Here is a 20,194-nt window from a genome sequence, read left to right on the forward strand (position 1 = left end):
CAGCTGTACACAATCCGACCGCGTTTGTGTATTGCATATTTCAAAATACATTATCAACACATGACCTTGGATACAATAATGAAAATACTAACCAATCACAAGTGAGTTGGCATCGTTGGATTAACTTCCATGTTACGCACACACAGGCGTTCATCATACAGTGTAAGAGTACAATCGTCACGGCAATTGGCAACTGTATTCATTCAAATGAAATTTCTACTACTTGTGTCACGTCTCAAGTTGAGAGTAACACCATGTTGGATTTTGCAGTGGCAGTTTTGAATCGGCATATACACACGCGTAAATAGGCAATTTTGTCCATACGCTGACAAAGCAACTGTGTAAACGGGCTGATGGCACTCTCAACTTGAGACAAGATGGACTATAGGTGGGCAAAGTGGAAGGTAAGTAAAGTAAATCACAACTCACAAAGATACAAACTGACACAACTTTAGTATCAAAGCCATTATATACTGTGTATTTCAATTGTCTCCACCCCAGGCTGATGTGTTCATTGAGTACTGTGTAGATATCACACCTTGGTGAAATGAAGTTGGACTGTGTAAGAGATTATTTTTGCGTCACAGGAAATTTCGCAAAATGGGCTATTCCAATTGAAATCCATACACCCCCAATGGAAGATATGACCTTAATCTCCCACACAGGGTGGGTGGATTACCTGCATTGGTTACTTCATTTGAAATCTTCACCCCCCCACCCATTTGTGGGAGATTAAGCTCAAGTCTTCCATAGGCAGTGTTTGGATTCCATCTCTAGTAACCCAATGCATGCCTTACCAATGTTATAGTATGACAACAGTTCACATTTGTGTGTTGTTAAATTTGCGACCTCTATTCACAAATTTGTACAAATAAACCCTCACAAAAATAATAGCTTAAACAGTAGTATATACTTATTGATTAATTAACAAAGAAAATATAAATTTTAACTAATTTAAGTACAGCAGCACATCTCTACAAAACATTATACACATTTTACTTAAACAAATTTTAATAGTACTAAACATTCACATGAACAGGTTAGTGACATATTTTTCTTGAAGATAATTTGCCCCCCCCCCCCCCTGACCATAAGCGGATGTGCCTCTGGTATGAAAATGGCCCCCTTTTCAGTCAATTTTGATATAAAAATGAGTCTTTTTTTTCAAATTTGACAAAAGTAGGCTACTCCGTTTTTAAAAATTTTCAACATTTCACAAAATTGTGTTAAATTTGACCAAAAATCTCATGTATAAATATGGGTCAAATTTCCTTGGAAAATTGATATTAAATCTGGGTCCACTTTCAGATTCTCCGAGACACATCCCTACCCAAACCAAACTTGGAGTAGCTCCCCTGGGTTTGCCCCTGACCCTCTTGATCTCTACTCATTTTTATCTATCATCTTCTTCCATCAGATCTGATCACCTTGTGACTTGTAACTTCACATATATAGCACAAATTTTGCTTAAAATTGGAATTCATTATAAAAACTTATCATTTTCATATATTTGGTCCTATATCCAGAAGGCCAATTTAGTTACCCAATACACCACTTTAAAACATTCTATTTACAGATGAAAAATCCCATCACCATGGATTGTCTACATGCTTGGTTACCTAGGCAACTGTTGCTATGGTAACCTAATCAGAGTAGATATATCTTAATAATGATTAAAAATTACTCTAACATAAACAAATTACTGCATACAATGCATTTATTGATATATTGTGTTACATCATCAATAAACCCTGAAATAAATATGGGGAATTTCACAAAATGGAACAAACAGATATTCCAGTTGAAATCCATACATCCCCAATGGAAGATATCACCTTAATCTCCCACTCACGGGGTAGATGTCAAATGGAGTCACCCATTCAGGTAACCCCATTTAAAACCCTATGTGAAAGATTAAGGTCATGTCTACCATAGAGGGTGTATGGATTTCAACATGAAGTTTAAGGTTGGATATAGGGGAAAAACAATGATCTTGGGATAATTTTATTCAGAATTGGGGATCAGAGTGAACCTATGCAGGACTCGGGATTGCATATAATGGGATTGGGTATGGTGGAATTGTGTAGCATTGGGAATAAAAACTTGTGGGATTTACAATTAAAAATGGCAACAAAATGTACAAAATTACCAAAAAAATGTTACTCCATAATTTGAGCAACAAATATTAAATAAATTCCACATGATTGCGATTGCAATTTCAAACGCACCAAATTGTTGTGAAAGACTTGATCAATAAGTACTAGAATTCCTTATGTCTTACATTCATATTTTAGATAGAAAAAAGTTAGCAATTACCTTTTAAATTTGATCTCACATAATACTGTTGATATTTATTCCCACATATCAACAGATTTTAACCTATATACTAATATGACTTAAGAATGTTGAACAATATCCATTAGCTTATAACTCTCCTTTTAGTTGACAATATAACAGTACATTTTGAACTGGAAGCCAATGCTTTGATTTATATTCAGCCTGAACTGGATTTGAACCACAGGCCTCATTTCCATATCCCTATATTTTATCTATACACCAATAACAAAATCATAATATATTTCACTTTGGCAAATCAGTGACGTCACATTGCATTGTGCTCAGCTTCGAATCCCAAGTATTCGCTCAAAGCGCTGGTGTACACATGCACACTTACAAAAGCTGCACAGATACGCAAGTGAAATAGCTGCCTCAACACAAGTGTTCGCTCAAAGTGCTGGTATACATGTAAACGGTTTAGATTAGCCATGAAACAGCTGCCTATATGCGCTGACGTCACAAAGTCACCAAGACAAAACATTATAATAGAAGAAGTTCACAAAAAGTTGCGATATACCATATGTCCTAAACCTATCATACTTCCCAAATCCATTGCAACTCATCCATAGGATTTACATGGTAGTGTTAACATAGCTGGAACCAGAGTTAATATGTCTTAAACCAGGGTTAACATGACTTAAACCAGTGTTAACATGACTTAAACCAGGGTTAACATGGCTTAAACCAGGGTTAACATGGCTTAAACCAGGGTCTAGATTTACAATGGTTTGCAGACTATAATTATGATGTGTTGTACATGTTAGTGATATCCACCCCTGGTCCAATAAGATGATTTTATACAATGCTCATCTTAATTACAATAGTACCAAAAAAAGTTTAAAACCTTAATGAGATTTGATTTGAACCCCCAACCTCCAAATTTAATTTGTTCCAAACAGTATAATAAACACTAACAACACATACAGAGTACAATAAACAAAGCCTACAATACGACAAGATGATTCACATTTTCATTTCCTTTAAATCATAAAAAAACCTTACAGCAGCAGAAAAATAATGAAAGACTTCTATATTTAGCATCCATTTTGAAAATCAAGATTTCATACATTCACAGACATTTACATAAATTCAATCTTGGATTCTGTATTTAACATGGCTTAAACCTGGGTTAACATGGTGTCAACCAGGGTTAATATGGCTTACATGAGGGCTAATATGGCTTAAACCAGGTTTATCCCCTGAGAATTAATGCCTTGCTTACATTGTTTCTGATTGGTTAATTATGTGACCAACTAAAATACAGCTTCTATATATAAATATTTAAGCTCAATCTTACCATATTGCTGATTGGCTCAATAAATCTTATATCATATTTTGTAGCCAATCAGCAGGTAGTATTCATGAGGTGAACCCTACCTGATCATGAGGTGATCAAGGTAAACAATGATACCACATTGAAATGTTGCTGATTATATTATAAAGGCATTAATTAATCACCTGTTTGATCAAGTTTGAATTATGATTCCTGATTTGAGATCACCATAAAATTTAGTGGTTTAAATAAATATACATAACTCCAAGCGCAAATTAATTTACCTCATACAGTAAGGTAGAGTTCAATCATATAATATGTTAAAAGTGCAATGACCTTCCCTACTTCCACTCTCAAGGGACTATTCCAGTTGAAATCCATACACCACCTTATGGGAGACATGACTTTAATCTATCACACAGGGGGTGCAGATTTCAAATGGAGTCTCCCTTTCAGGTAACACCCATTTGAAATTCACGCCCCTTGTGTGGATGTTGAAGGTTATATCTTCAATAAAGGGTGTATGGATTCCAACTGGACTAGTTCAGATGATGCATATAATTAACGTTGGGCAATAACACTCATCCACACATCCCAGTTCCAAAGGCAAAGTTCTATTATGTACATATACATTTACACACATATTCTGCTTCATGTGGGACTTAGTATCACATAATGGTACCCATCCATCAGCAGGTTAATAGTTCCCTACAACAGTACATAGATGTCATTGACAGGTTGCCTTTCATATGAGGCTGCCCCATTCAAAAGCAGTTTTGCATATACACTTGACACCAGTTTCAAATAATTATGCATACAAACCAATAATTTATTTCATTTATATAAAACAACCGATACATTATACAAAATAACGACTGCATACATTCAAATATTAACACCTTTCCATTATTGTGGCTGTACTTGCTCTGTACAAGGACTGGTATTACATGTAACCACCGACAAGTAATGGTATGTGCGACTTTCACTTTTGAGGTATTGAAATTCCTAATCAGTAAGTGGTACAATTTTCCTTCTTACTTTGCAGCACGTTGACAAAATATGGCTTGAGAATCCATTCAAATTATTTTCACAAAGTTTTAACGGATCAGCTTGTTTTCAGTGTAGGTGGTTGCCGGTTACATATAATCATATTGGAAGTTTGACAGAGTGTTGAATGTCGATTTGTCTTTGTTAAAATTGAATTCTCTTGAATTATTAGAACAGGGATCAGACATGTGGCACTGCACCCATAATTAACCCTGTATGGCGCCCTCTTTCACTCACTTATCATCACGCTGATCACCATTAAATAATTGATATACTGCTCTCTGACTCTCTTGTGTGACATCCTATTCTATAATTCAATAGAATTCATTCATAGCATGAATTTAACAGAGGCAAATCAATATTTGTCACTATGTCAAACTCATAACAATATGGACCATTCCAGAAAAATATGTGCACAAGAAATCATGAAATTCTTGAAAAATTCACATCAAATGCAAGATACTTGTTATTGTCTGGGAATTTTGAGCATATTGTTTACGACAGTGAATCAAATTTACTTTACCTAAAAATGCCGATTGACCTCAGCCATATCAAGGTCATAACTACAAAGCAGAATATTATTATGTACATACTTCCCGTTATGCTGCACACAATTTAACCCAGACTATTTATAGTGTGCCACTATCCATCTGTTTAAAAGGATGTCGACATATAGTACATTCCGGATATGGCTGGTGTTTATAGTGCGGAGTTTCCGGGGAATTTCTGACTGCACAGAATTTATATGCTTAAGTACCGTAAACTTGCTCGCTTTTTGTCCCTTGAATGTACAGATCATAAATAAACACAAAATATTATTTTTCAACTTCACTATTACCTGTTACAACACACACAACAATACTGGGCTGTTCCAGTTGAAATCCACCCCCCTATGGAAGGCTTGACCTTAATCTTCCACACACAGGGAGTATAGATTTCAAATGGAGTCACCCATACAGGTAACACCAATTGAAATTCACATTCCCTCTGTGGGAGATTAAGGTCTTCCATAGGGGGAGTATGGATTTCAACTGGACTAGCCCGTTCCTTTCACATGGATACATACAGTGCATATAAAAATAGTCTTATTTATGCAAATATTGTTATCATAGTATAAAAATTAATTGAAAGATACAGTAGTTGTAAATAGTACATAATTTCTGCTCACATTATCGGGTAAAATTTATTTTAGTGGTACAAATTGTAAAGCTTTCATTATTCATATAAAATATTAATATCATGAGCTTATATATACAAAAAAAAGTTGATATTCAAGCTTTTTATACAACTAAATTGTCAGCTGGATATAAACAAAACTAAACACAAAACTACTTTGCAATATGACTCAAGGTTTCTTCAATATTATAATTTCACGCAAGTACTATATGCTTCAATATATTTGCAAGCATTTTACAATAAAAAGGCATTAAATATTACCAGTACTCAACAATGTCACATATTTGAGTTTTATACCTATATAACCAAATATTTTCAAATTGTACTGTTTATTATTTGATATAAATTTTCATCATTGCTCAAACTATGCCAAGTTTGTGATTAAAATGTCCTGCATTTGCTCGTACTAATTCCCGAGAAATGTTTTTTTTAATAATTTCATGTAGTGTGATAACTGACAAAATATACAAAATATGAAATGCACCTTTAATATACAAAATATGAAATGCTCCTTTAATTTGGAGTAACAGAAATTGAGTCCCATCTACATTGGAATAAGATGACAATTGACATTGGGAATTTGTCATGAGAGCAAGTAGATCTGCATAACATTGTTCAAGTATAAAATATGATATTAGTGCACTTTCAATCACATACTGCCGAGATTTGATTTTGAAATGCAGCCAAAAGTTGCCATTAGTAGCATTATGTAGCTAACAATATTTAAAACTAATCATGCATTTCATATTATTCAAATACATCAAAAGTTACATCATTTTATGATATTCTGGAATAATTATCAATTGCTAGGCTTGCAGCTTTTAAGGAAATGTAAGAAATGGGTAAAATACACATTATCATGATGATTGGTGGGTTCACATGGGAGCTGGATCCGATCAATGTGAATTGATGGCACTCCTGTGATCCGCGTTAATAACAGCAACTGTCTGTATTGCATTCAGATCCGCATCTGGGAAATGATCATGTAGTGAGCGCGTTAAGTGTGTTACAGTGGGGCGCTCATGGCGACATGTCATGTGCATGTAGGTGCTCATGTTTCCATGCTGTCTGAACATACTAGATGGGTTCACATTGATCCACATCCCAGGAGTGCGCACTGTTGCGCATCTTGTCTTCCACATGGAGTTGAACCCAGAATCTCAAATATTCTCATCTATCACGACACAGTTCTTTAACCCCCAATGCTTGTATGTGTGTAAAATGACCTCTGAATATGCTGGGTACTCATACTCCACAACTTGAGGTCAAATTCTGAGCATTGTTAATTCAGGTCAATGAACTATGCTACTGACAATGAGATCATTGGACTATTCCAGTTGAAATCCATACACCCCCTATGGAAGACATGACATTAATCTCCCACAAAGGGAGTGTAGATTTCTAATGGAGTTACATATTCAGGTAACTCAATTTGAAATGGGAGATAAAGCTCATGTCTTCCATAGGGGTGTATGGATTTCAATAGCCCATTATGGTTCACAGTGCAAGTTACATAACAAAAATCATGAACAAGGCTTTATATAACAAATGGCAGGTAGGTACACATAGGCACATGGAGTACACATAAAGGGCACTTTAGATTCAGGAGATAAGCTTACAGATTAGTATCTAATCTAAATACAACAATTTCAATCATTTCCGAAAGTCTTTGCAAATTTAGCCAGGTTACATCATCATTGATGTCGACATCATCATTGAGTACTCAAACATGCGCAGTGACGATGTGACGCAATGACAATGACATATTCTGAGTTAACTTTGAAGACTTTCGGAATTACCAAAATTTTGAATAAATTTCATTGCATATACAGGACTCTTCTGCGCTCTCCAATTTACCCAGTATCAACCAGATACCATGATTATTGAAACAACACTTTTTGTAGGAACTGTCTTTTAAGTAGGACTAGTGTGATTGTACTATCATCTACAGCTCTGCCGAAGCTCCATATACAATGTGTGTTTTAGCTCCTCTCAGTGAATCGCCTGGTCCTTACTTTGTCACTGGTCCAAATCTCTTCTAAACCTCTCTTTATGAACTTGAGGAGCTTTTTACAACTCTTTTTCTCATTCAAAGACTCTACCCATGGAAGCCTTAGTCATAGCAGGTACTGCCAGGAAGACTGACTTCATCATGTTGTGGATCTAAATCTTACTCCTGACTAGAGACACGTTTTATAGGTCAGATGTGGATGTGAATGCGGATAACATCACAAGCGTTGAGGGCCTGCTTGAAAAGCAGTGCTTGTCACTGAAGCAGTATAACCCTCAATAAAGAAAGAATAAATAATAATAATAATAATAGTATGTCCTGCTTTAGAGTGGACTTCTGACTTGCATGGGCTAAATACAGCCAGCTTGGTATGCATTCTCAAAATGGGGTATTCCAGTTTAAATCCATACACCCTAAGGAAGATATGATCTTAATCTCCCACACAGGTGTGTAAATTTCAAATGGGGTTACCTAAATGGATGACTCCATTCAAAATCTACTCCCAATGTGTGAGAGATTAAAGTTGTGTCTTCCATAGGGTTATATGGATTTCAACTGGTAAAATCCAATGCATCCACATCTGAAATACTCATTAGTACACTTGTAATTACACTATCAGTACTATAATAAGTACACACACTTTAGCTAGCTAACAAACAGTACTGTATCATCTGTGGCTATTAATAATTGCAATCCTATTTTCGTGTCCTGAAGGAATGTTGACTTGATTTTGAATCACATATTTAGTCATTTTTAGCATGACTTTTAAAATAACTGCCACAACCCCATGCAATATGGATTAAATTTAGGGTTATGGTTAGGTTTTAGTGTTAGGCTCCTAAACCCCAACTTGACTGTCTTAATCCTAGCTAGCTCGTAATTACAGTTAATATTTTATTTGAATGAACACATTCGTGTGGGGGTGTTCATGTGAAATTAAATGGAAATAACAGCATATTGATCAAATAAAAAATTAAAGACATCAAAAAAAGGTGACTCCACAAACACATGTAGGCCTAGCATTTGTTTCAATATGTGACATTATTTCTATAGCACATAAGTATGTGACATGAGCTATGTATTTTTCCATGAGCTTTGTATTTTCAGGCAAAATTGTGTCCTTTTAATTCTAGTAAAGTCAGGATGTGCCTATAAAAGGGTCATGAATGAAGTAAAAGATGTTGTGTTTTTCATTGCTTTGTGTGACATGGTTGCCAGCATTTTGCACACATTTTAATTCTCTGTGTTTTTTGCTCTCCATTATTTTTTAATGTTGTGTTTGCTCCTTTTGGTCAGCTCTATAGACTCTGCAGTACTTTAAGATTTGTTTATAAGGCGTTTCATAAATCTCTTTTGTTATTATCATTAAAAGCTAAAATTGCAAACAGCAGATTAAGCAAATATCATAATCTGAAATATTTTGATTCCATTAAGCCATCAGTACTGCAATAAACCAAGCATTTGTTACGATCACAGCTTTAAAAAATATAGTACACATCTTGTTTAAAAGCTGTTTCAATATTATAATAATTCCTAATTATGTATTCATAATTATTACAAAATATAAATCAATATGAAATATTTACATGTCATGAAAATTTACTACTAAAATTTAATTTCAAAATTCAGTTCTATATATATATACACACCATTACAAGCATGTCCTGCATATCTGTGTAAAAAATAGCCACGCATATTGTTACAGCGTTTTTGATTGGTTGATTACGCATATATAAGTGACCAATTAAAATACAGCTTCTATTAAAGCTCAATCTTCTTCAACCCTACCACCATTCTTACAATGTTGCTGATTGGCTCAATAATTCATAATAGTCTTCATTAACCAATCAGCAGGTAGGACTCATGGGGTTAAGAGTGTATTGAGACCTTGTTCTACAGCTATTATCTGTTCATTCTCAAACGACAGACACCAGCGCCATTGAGAATTTACGATATATCAATATCTCATCTACAGAGTCACAGTTCAATATTATAATTAGGTGAATAAAATTTGAATAAAGGTGGAGATGATTCACTTTGCATAGTCTTCTAAGACACATAATGGTACTATAATAGACACATTGCATGACTTAATTTTTGCAGAAGTATAATTTTCACACAACTACTTGGAAGTACATTTTGCTTTGTGAAATTAATGGTATGTAAAAATATTATGCAAATGAAGGCTGATTTGAATAATTGCAAATGTTTATAATAAGACATGAAAATATAAATAATGTCAAGACATTCCAATTTATTGATTACATTAAGAACTACTTAAAATATTTTTCAATTTGTTTTGACATTTTGTTTAAAAATCAGCAATTTCAATCCCTTCATTTGCATTGTTGTAAAACAATTCTAACTTTTTTTTTTATTTTGAGTACAAGACATGAAAATTCACATTTAACAAATAATGGCAAATATTTTGTACATACGGTTAATTTCACAAATTATGTTAAGTACTATTCATTAACATACAGCCACATGCCAGCTGTCTGGGTTCATTAAATTAATTTTGTATACTAATAATTTCACAAACCCTTGTGGCATTAGCCATGAACAATATTCACAGTGAAAATTAGCGACTGCGGTGTAGGTGGTTTACTGCTCTACTTGTAATTTGCATATGTGCCATAGGAGTCCAGGTGGTTGAGAACTGCTTTGTAGCAGAACTGGTATTGAGTCTGTCAAACAAACAGAAAAATAGACAAATTAATTAGTACGCAAAATATATATCCATTTTTTTTTTATTTGAGAAAAACTGTAAAAAACGAAACAATGTTATGCTGAGCGCGATGTGTGTGCCCATAAGTATTTGATTGGTTGACCTATTACCCGTACAACAGACTTCTATAAATGAACTGCTGTGTATTATATACCATAAAAACTCGATAGTTAGCATATGTGCTTACTATCGAGCGCTTTTGAAAACATGAAATTTGACCATAGTCCGGCGCTTTACCAACTGAGCTAATGGGGTTGAGACACACATTTGCAGGTTTACTTGTTCATATATGACTATGTGTATCGATGATTTGCTCAAAACCCTTTACACTTTTGCGGATGGGACTCTTCATGTTTGCATGCTTGATAATAAGCACATATGCTAACTATCGAGTTTTTACGGAATATGTATACCAAACTTTGGGACACAGTGCCAAAGGGAACTCTAAATAAAAGTTTCAATCCTACACACACATTTGTCTTGGTTAAGTCACTTTGGGAACATGCCAGCGGGACAACTTTGGAATTTTGTCTCCAATAGGAAATTTGGCCAGTACACCACTGTGCAATTGTGAATCTGAGGTAAGGCGTCCAAAACCCCAGCATGATGGACTGGCATTTCAAGTAGGGTCGGTCTGTAAAAAAATTGACTTCTTCCCTCGCATTTTTTCAGTCGAAATCAATCCATTTTTGCCCAAAAAATGTGTAATTTTACATGCATACAGTTTAACAAAAAGACACATGGGGATTAAAATTGCCATTGTAATGGGCTATTCCAGTTGAAATCCATACACCCCGTATGGAAGACAAGACCTTAATCTCCCACACAGGGGGGTGGGAATTTCAAATGGAGTCAACCATTCAGGTAATTCCATTTGAAATTCACACTCCCTGCATGGGATGAGAAAGGAGGACGAGAGCAGAGATGAGGATGACTGACCTGGAAGAAAACTAGATGAGAGAGCAGAAGAAAACAAGGAAAGAAGATGGAGAAAGGATGATGGTATTTGTTACGGATTTGGTAGTTAAAGGTGAACCTCATTGAAAATAAAGTTATATATCAATGGAAAGCTTATGATGTCAGGATACTAAAAATTATTTTTTCCGATTTTTTTGATGGCCAATAAAGCTGAAAAATTCAAAAATGAATGAATTTTTGGTCTTTTTAAGGCGCCCAAAAAGTACCCAAATCAATCGTCTATGACCTTGAGAATGCTCGTGGACGTGAGCTCAGGGTTCTTGAGTCACGTGATCCTACTCGGAAACATGTAAACAAGACTTGCTTCCTGTACTTTGCAAGCTGCCCGGCAAGTCTGATTTTCACAATAAAGCTTGAAATTAGAGGAATCTTCAAGTTGCTGGTTCCTTCTATATATATTAGAAATAATAGAATTATTGTCAGCACATAAATTTTCCGTAAATTTTAGACAAAATCAGTCATAACTCGCTGGGTATAATTGGGTAATTGAGTTTGAATTTCGCGCTGGGATCAATTCCATTCCGCTACCGCTCATGTCATGGACTGAATAAACATGATCGAAAAACAAATTACATACTTGTTTGTGACATTTCTATTCTTGATTCATTTGAAAATATCTGATATTTAAAAATATCGTCTTGCAGTAATCAAAAAATTAATAAAAAAACCGCCGATTTCATCAAATCCAGCCCATAAAGGTTTTCATACATGTATTTAGCGCATTGCGGTAAATACATTCTTTCCACGCAATCATACGATTGAAAGAAACATACTTTATTATAAAATAAGTACAATTGAGGCTTAGTAGATGGAATTCTGAAATCTGAATAAAATTAAAATATTGTCACTTGTGTCACGATTCTTTAATGATAGTACAATCAGTGTACGGTACTGAAAAAGTGAAACAGAATGTTTCATGGATTTATACCGAACACGATGCGTAAATTACTGCTGAAGAAATAGCATTTACCCGACCAAGGTGGATATGCGCGCAAACACAGCGAGTCGCCAAGTTCGTCCTCCGGTATAGCAATTGCGGTGCGGTGTGTGTTGCAGCAGGTGTGATCAAGTCTGCTTTTGTATGCATTTTCGCAATTAAGCTTGAAATTAGAGGAATATTCAAGTTGCAAATAATAGAATTATTGTCAACACATAAATTTTCCGTAAATTTTGGACAAAATCAGTCGAAACTGGCTGGGTATAATTGGGTTATTGAGTTCGAATTTGGCGCTGTGATCAATTCCATGCGCAAATGCTTGCTGCGACCGGTGACCGGTCATGGCATAATAATATAAACATCAAATTAAATACTTGCTTATCAAGTGACATTCCCTGTTCTTGATTCATTTTAAAATATCTGATTTCTAAAAAATATTGTCTTGCAGTAATCAAAAAAAGATTTCATTAAATCCAGCTCATAAAAAGGTTTTTTTTTTTTTCATATCTAGCGCCGTGATCATTCCCGGTCGGATATCATTCATTGCGGAAAATATTCTTTCCATGAATTGACAATTGAAAGAAACAAATACTTTATAAATACAATTTAGGCTTGGTAGACCGTTATTTGATGGAATTCTGAAATCTAAATTATAATATTGTCATTTCTGTCACAGTTCTTGATGATAGCACAATCGGTGTAGCCCTACTGAAAAAGAAAAACATCCATGTAATTGTTGTATGGATGATGGTAGTAGTGAAATACTGAAGAAATTGCAGGAGCTGATGTCTGCGAGGCGGATATGCCCAAACAGCGCCGTCTTCCGGGAGCACTTCTCTGTATATTAGTTGATTTGATCAATCGTTCCTTGATATTTGGAACATTTACAGGAATAAATTTTGCTGATGAAGTAGCAATAAGTTGGAAATATCAGAATGTGAATATCAAGTCGGTCATTTTGTCTGCAAGTACAGTACAGTCGCGGATACCGAACACTCGGCGACGGCCACTGAGTTCATGGCCCGTATGTATCTCCCGGGATGTATCTACGAGTTCGCCTATCATACATGACCGGTTGTAAAGCTAAGAAATAATTAAAAAATCCTGTACATGTACCTTATTCTATTCCTTCATTTTCTCATTGTGATAAGTTTATCTCAACTTGGTGTGACGATCTGAACTGGTAGCACTAGCAGTTATTTTTTTGCAATCTGTTTTCATTCCGGTTCTTCGGCGAATCTTCGCTCTTCGTGCTTTACTGTAATATTCCCTATGATATCGTGGATGGCTTGGCCTATCCCAAATCACCCCGGCCAGCACTTTTTCCATTTTTATCACACACTTTATTCAGGAACTTCATTCTTGATTTGATCATGATGTTTCCTTCATGTTATTCTTATTTTATTGAAGAAATTTTTCATGTAAAGTAAGTTGACAATGACTTAATTAGTACATTGGCCCGAGGCATGCCACAGTAATGCATGGACATTGTGTTTACAATCAAACCGGAAGTAACTGTGTGTCCCGAGCTGGCGTCATCAACGAAAGCGCCCAATTTGAACGATTTCGTTTTGTAATTTAGGGGGGGTGCCAATATCCAATCTTTCCATGGAGATTTTGTCTAGCCTGGTACGTTAGGCAAATAAAAAATATTCTTTTCTGCTTCCTGACATCATAAGCTTTCCATTGATATATAACTTTATTTTCAATGAGGTTCACCTTTAAAAATCATGTGACACATAAAAGAAGATTACTTACTGGATCTTGTACCATGTGGGGTCGCTGTTGTCGTAGTGTGCGTACTGTCTGGAAAACATCAACTACGCCCTCTGCCTGGATGCGTGCAAGCAAGATGCTGAGAGCACAGAATACACCTGTTCGGCCGGCACCAGAGCTGCAAATAAACAGAGGAGATTTGTTACTTTCCCAGAATCCTTTGCAACATGTTAGACCACCTCATTACATCAAATGACACTCCTATTGCTTTGTCCAGGTTCTCTTTCTTTTCATGTTGAGAATAGACTAGAAAAAAATGGGTCGATTGTCACAAAATAAACATATCTTGCAAGATCTGGATGTGCTCTGTTCATCGAGGTACTTTTTGTCACTATCACTATCGACCCATGTTGCACTAGATTAGGCCAAAAAAAAAGTTTTTTGTTTGTCCCCCACCGCCCGCTCCTCAGATTAAGGCCTGACCAATATTTTTTTTTCCTATTTTTTTTTAATAAAAAAAAATGAAATTCAATTTTTTTTTTCAGATTTGGAGTATCTCTGGACCTAGCTAGAGCTAAATACTAAGATCTTTCATGGTTGAAAGTAAAAAAAAGCCCCCCAAAAACATTTTGTGTCTTCAATATGCAAAGTTATAACTTATGTTCATGTCAAAGTCTATTATTTTTAGTGACTTCAAAATACATTGGATTTGAAATCATTAAAAGACTATGACATGAACACAAATAACTTTAACTGCATTTTAAAGAAACAAAATGTTGGGTTTTTTAAGTCACCATGAATGATTGTAGCATTTAGCTCTATCTAGGTCCAGGAATACGCCAAATCCAAAAAAAAAATTAAAAAAATTAAAAAAAAAGAAATCCGCCCGCCCGCACGTCCTTTTTCAAAGCTGTGGAGGACAAACAAACAATTATTTTTTTTTGGCCTTAGATAGCAAATCAGTGCAGAAAATTGAAATGCATTGTGGGAAGTCCTATCTTCTTTGGGGAATATATTGTCACAAACCGCTCACGGAAGTATCCTGTGCCTTCTCAAGCCACTTCTGGTTAAATACCACTAATTATGTATTACACGTGTTTCAATGGGAAAATGCCTAATTTCGGGTGGAATTTTCTCATATTCAGAACTCTCACAGTTCAACGTCACCAATATCAGGTGAAACTATATGATTTAGATGCCAAATGATCAAAAATTCAACATAGGTTGACCTGAGACTTTTCTTGTTTTAACGCACTGAACCGTAAACACCTTAAAATGACAGTGCGCCCTCGAAGCTGAAAGTTACACCATGATAGGGCGACTATTTCCTAAAAACCGAAGCCGTGCGTATGAATTTTGGTACTATTACATCAAAAATGTCATATAATGAGAGAAAATGTACCATTTTGAAGCATCAAACTCTAAAAAGTTTTTTTTGGCTATATAACTTGATTAATTTCAGCGATTTTAATGCAGTCTTTTCGAATGCCATGAAAACAAATAGTTCCTCGTCGTATTTCAATGTATCGCCCAGGCCTATTGGTGGTCTTTAACCTTCTGGTGTTGCCAGGACTCGAACCCACGACCCTGGGATTAAAAGGCGAGCGCGCTATTGAATAGACCAAAAGAGGACTTCCCCATCAGGTCTATAACACTAATGCACTTATACCTCCGTGACAATGCTCCCCCCTCCTCGTAAGGCGCGTCCCCGCGCCTTACTTCCTGGACTCACTGCCAGCCACTATATGAACACCTAACCCTTTCCAATGGATGGATCCACCTGGTGTTAAGAAACACCAGGTGTTAAGAAACACCAGGGTCCACCGCTGCCACCATTTTGTCACAAACCGCTCACAGAAGTATCCTGCGCCTTCTCGAGCCACTTCCGGTCCTGCAGGGACTCGAACCCATGACCCTGGTATTCATTTGTACAGTAAAAACTTTTTCCAGATTCTCAAGATTAAGGTCGGTCAGTTGACAACAACCAAAGAACTTTTTTTAGGCCTTAGAGTTGATACCAATGATTACACTCAATATTTGAGTACCTGCATCATTATTATCATCATGATAAATCTGGGACACATTTTTAAACCTCATTTCCTGGTCACAGACAGTGGTTCCCTTACCTTCCATGTACAATGATGGGGAATTGGTTGATATTTTTCTGGTGCTTGTGTGCTTCCCCTATAAGCTTTATGAGACTGACTCCTGACTCGGGCATGCCTACTTCTGGCCAGTCCTGGAAATGGTACTGACGGATGTTGCGCAGACCACCTCCCTGAAATGAATTAAACAAACAAAATTGAAACATTTCTCAAAAGTTCTCAAACTCACCTTTGTATTTGTGAGTTGGAAGTTCTTTACAATATACTTTCCACAGACTACTACAGACTACTTATCAACAGTCCAAGTCCCTGTGCATTGCATGCTGTGAACTCTTGCATATTCATGAGGGCAGATCATTCGATTGTGCCGTATCACACCAGCATTGCATGCCTTCATGTATATGTGATAGAGCTTTGCGTGTCTTCGCTTTTATGCGACAGACTGTAAAAATATGCGGTACGTGCGTAGCAGTTTCACCTGTCACATTTCATGGAACAATTGGCCCTCATTATCGGGTGATGCTGAAACTTTGACTGTTTGGAGTTTTTCTGTTATCTCTTTCGTCCATGATACTCTCACTGATCAGACTCTTACACATGTTGGACAGCTAGATAGCTTTGAGACTCACCTTTGTGTTTGTGAGTTGGAAGTCCCTTACGATATACTCTCCCTGATCAGATTCATTCACATGTTGGATAGCTAGATAGCTTTGAGTTGATGAGTCACCTTGGTCTGGCCAGTATCTATGGCAAACCTCCTAGTAAAAGAAAACAGACATTGAGTGTTGTTAGAATCATGAAAATTGAGTCCAATCAATCATGGGAGACTGGTGAAGTTGATTGGAATTGGATTAAGTAAAAAATAATGCAAAAATAAAACAGAACGTAAAACAAGCCAAACTGACAGAATACAAATACATCCCTAATATTGAGCATATTTAATCTACAAGATTTACATAATAGCATACAACATGCAATGCAATGTATTTGCACATGAAAGGACTATGATTTTACCAGTTGCACTTAGTGTTTAATACCAGTAGTTGAGTTAGTTATGTTTTTGGATGATAAGGCATATGAAATTTAGTACAGGGAAGGTGAGTAACATTTGTTGGGCTTGATCCATCAAATCGCATGGACAAACAGTAGTTTACAACTGAAATGGGCCATGCCCACCCCACCTTCTCAATCATCCCATCCCAACTTTGACATGTTTGCAAAAAATTGAAAAACATTTTAAAATAAAACATTTTTTTTGCTCGTATCATTTTTAGAAGATGGATATTTGCACTTGTTACCCATGAAAGTAGCTATGTGAAAATGCAGGGAAAAGTCATCCACAGGGCTAAATGGCCACAAATCTTAATTAGCCTTGAATATAGCAGGATATTTCAGCTGTTTTTGTGCGATTGTATGTGTTCTGCACAGTTTCGCAGTCGCTAATCTAGGTTTCAAATATCTACATGTCAAACACTATGGTTCAAAAATATTTTCATGAGCTTTTAAATTTGCGGTCCTGGAATTAACATTGAAAATATAAATTCTCACTATACAGTACTTCATTGCACTATTCCAGTTGATATCCATACACATCTATAGAAGACATACCCTTAATCTCCCACACATGGAGTGTGAATTTCTGTGTGGGAGATAGGGGTTTATGGATTTCAACTGGAACAGCTGATTTCAACATGTTTTTCTCCAAATGGCAACATTTCCCTGAAAAGAACTTCCTGAATTCTAGATTTATCTGGCATGGTGATATCACTTGCAACTAATGCCCAACGGAAAACAAAATGTATTAAAAATCAGATAAATAAGTTGGACCTAATTGTGGAAAAATCATATCATGTGCAAATGAATTGCATGGGCAAATTGATGCTGCTATGCACAAGGGAACAAACCAGAATGACATCCTATAAACAAAAGAAAGTCTTTTCGTTGAGGGAGGGGGGAGTGGGTCAATAAGTCTGATTACGCTAGTTAAAATAGTGGTCAACATTGATCTTCTCAAATTTGAATTATCAATATTTCACACTTATGTTGCAGGAAGGGATGTAGGGATCAACCTCCTAATGAAAGCAGTTTCGTTTATAGGTAATCATCAAACTATTGGGTTGTTCCCTAAAAACAAAAGAGTCTTTAATACATGGTAGAAATGATTCAATGAATTTGGTTTAAAACATGACAAGGAGCCTCATTATACAGTATCAGTTCATGCACACTCGGGAGTCACTGGGCCAGGCCAGTTAAAATCCATACACCCCCATGGAAGAAATGTTGACCTTTAATCATCTTCCACACAGGGAGTGTGAATTTCAAATGGAGTCATGAATTGCTGCCTCCATATGAAATGGTAGATTAAGGTTTTGTCTTCCAAAGGGGGTGTTTGGATATTATCTGGTAAAACCAATCTTGAGTGAGTTTATCATCCATAATGTTTCAGGTATTTAACATATCATACTAATATTGGAACACCAAAGGTTTAAAAGAAATGTAAGACATTTGAAGAAATCACTGAACAGGTTTACCTACTTATAGACATCTGCTTATAAACCGTCCGCATCTACATCCCTCGTATTATTCTGTCTGTACAAGGAGGTGTTACTTTGTTTTTAATGAAAACCATTTTTGCCTTGGTTGCTACGCTTGGCGAATCACGTAGGCACAGACATATTAGATATGGACGGTTTATAGTCAAATATTATTCTGCATTATGTAAAAATACTATCGTTGCTGGGCAGGAAAACCGCCTATGTGTCAGTGGCCCCTGAACATGTTTAAGCCAAAACGACATATGTAACCTCTTGGCAGTTTTGTTTTAAACATGCTCAAGGGCCACAAGTACATCGGTTTTTCTGCCAAACGACGATATGTAACATGCACTTTTGTTTCTAGTACATGTGATTCCAGTGATTTAGTTCAGTTTTGATCTAGACACACTATATCAAGTCCAGTAACACAGTCAGGTACAATCATATCTTAATCTTTGTTTCAACTTTCATTTGGTAGTGACGTCAGTGCTATTAAGTGGTTATGCTTAAGCGTGCCAATTAAACCCCCCCCCCTTACACATGTGTGCATATGCTCTGTGGAATTAGAGTAGCTTGCAAGATTTGATAGTGCAATCAGAGAAATACAATATCGCAAATATTTCTCTTTCCAATAGGTATTTAAGAAAAGGTGCAATTTTGTGAAAAGCAAAGACCACAAAAATGGTGCTTCTTTTCTAATTACAAAAAGTTTTTGCCATAGAATATTGAGCTTGATAGTACACACCTATATCAGTACCAATGTAAGGTGAAACAGAGTTTAGATGAGGCCTTCAGATGCAAAACATGATATAAACAGGCTGCCTGTGGCATTTTCACATTCATATTGATATTTATTATGTATTTGAGAGAGCCAATTTCAATTGCGACATCAAATTGCGACAAAGGATTATTATATATTATAAGTATTTACACCAAGCCGAGAATGGTAGTTAATTTCAAAACGAAAGTGAATTCCACTTTTACACCCTTAATGATAGTATAAATCATACTGCTTCAATGAACTCTACTTTAAATTGGGTGTTTGTTTACACTGTAAATTCACAATTTGAATTCAAAATACTTGGAATTTAAAAAAAACTCCACCGGGTCCGTCCGCATTAGAAGTTGAGTTCTAAAAATGTGTTGATCACGTTTACAAACAAATTAAGTCAAGCTCAAATTTTACTTAAGTCGACTATTGGCTGTGTAAACAGGGTCTTTGTGATGGCTTATTAGCGAAGGTCAATAATTAGAATGAATACAAAATTACAAGCTCCTGTCCACTTAAAAAAGAGATAAGTACAACCACATGGAGCGACTGTTTAAACAAACAAATATTACCAGTAACACAT

At 35.9% G+C, this 20,194-nt stretch overlaps 1 protein-coding gene across 3 annotated transcripts in view; it reads right to left on the reverse strand.

The window, feature by feature from the left end:
* Positions 1–450: 450 nt before the first annotated feature.
* LOC140141584 (receptor-type tyrosine-protein phosphatase alpha-like) overlaps positions 451–20,194 on the reverse strand; it is a 40,135-nt gene continuing 20,391 nt past the window's right edge. For all 3 annotated transcript variants that reach the window (XM_072164450.1, XM_072165135.1, XM_072163801.1), the window contains 4 exons: positions 16,938–17,066; positions 16,330–16,481; positions 14,246–14,381; positions 451–10,531 (listed from right to left, as the gene is read on the reverse strand). In XM_072164450.1, coding sequence (XP_072020551.1) covers positions 10,457–10,531; positions 14,246–14,381; positions 16,330–16,481; positions 16,938–17,066 — 492 coding nt within the window. In that variant the 3' untranslated portion in view covers positions 451–10,456. The remainder of the gene's footprint in view (positions 10,532–14,245; positions 14,382–16,329; positions 16,482–16,937; positions 17,067–20,194) is intronic.

Source organism: Amphiura filiformis, chromosome 1 (assembly GCF_039555335.1).
Source record: "Amphiura filiformis chromosome 1, Afil_fr2py, whole genome shotgun sequence".
Lineage (NCBI taxonomy): Eukaryota > Metazoa > Echinodermata > Ophiuroidea > Amphilepidida > Amphiuridae > Amphiura > Amphiura filiformis.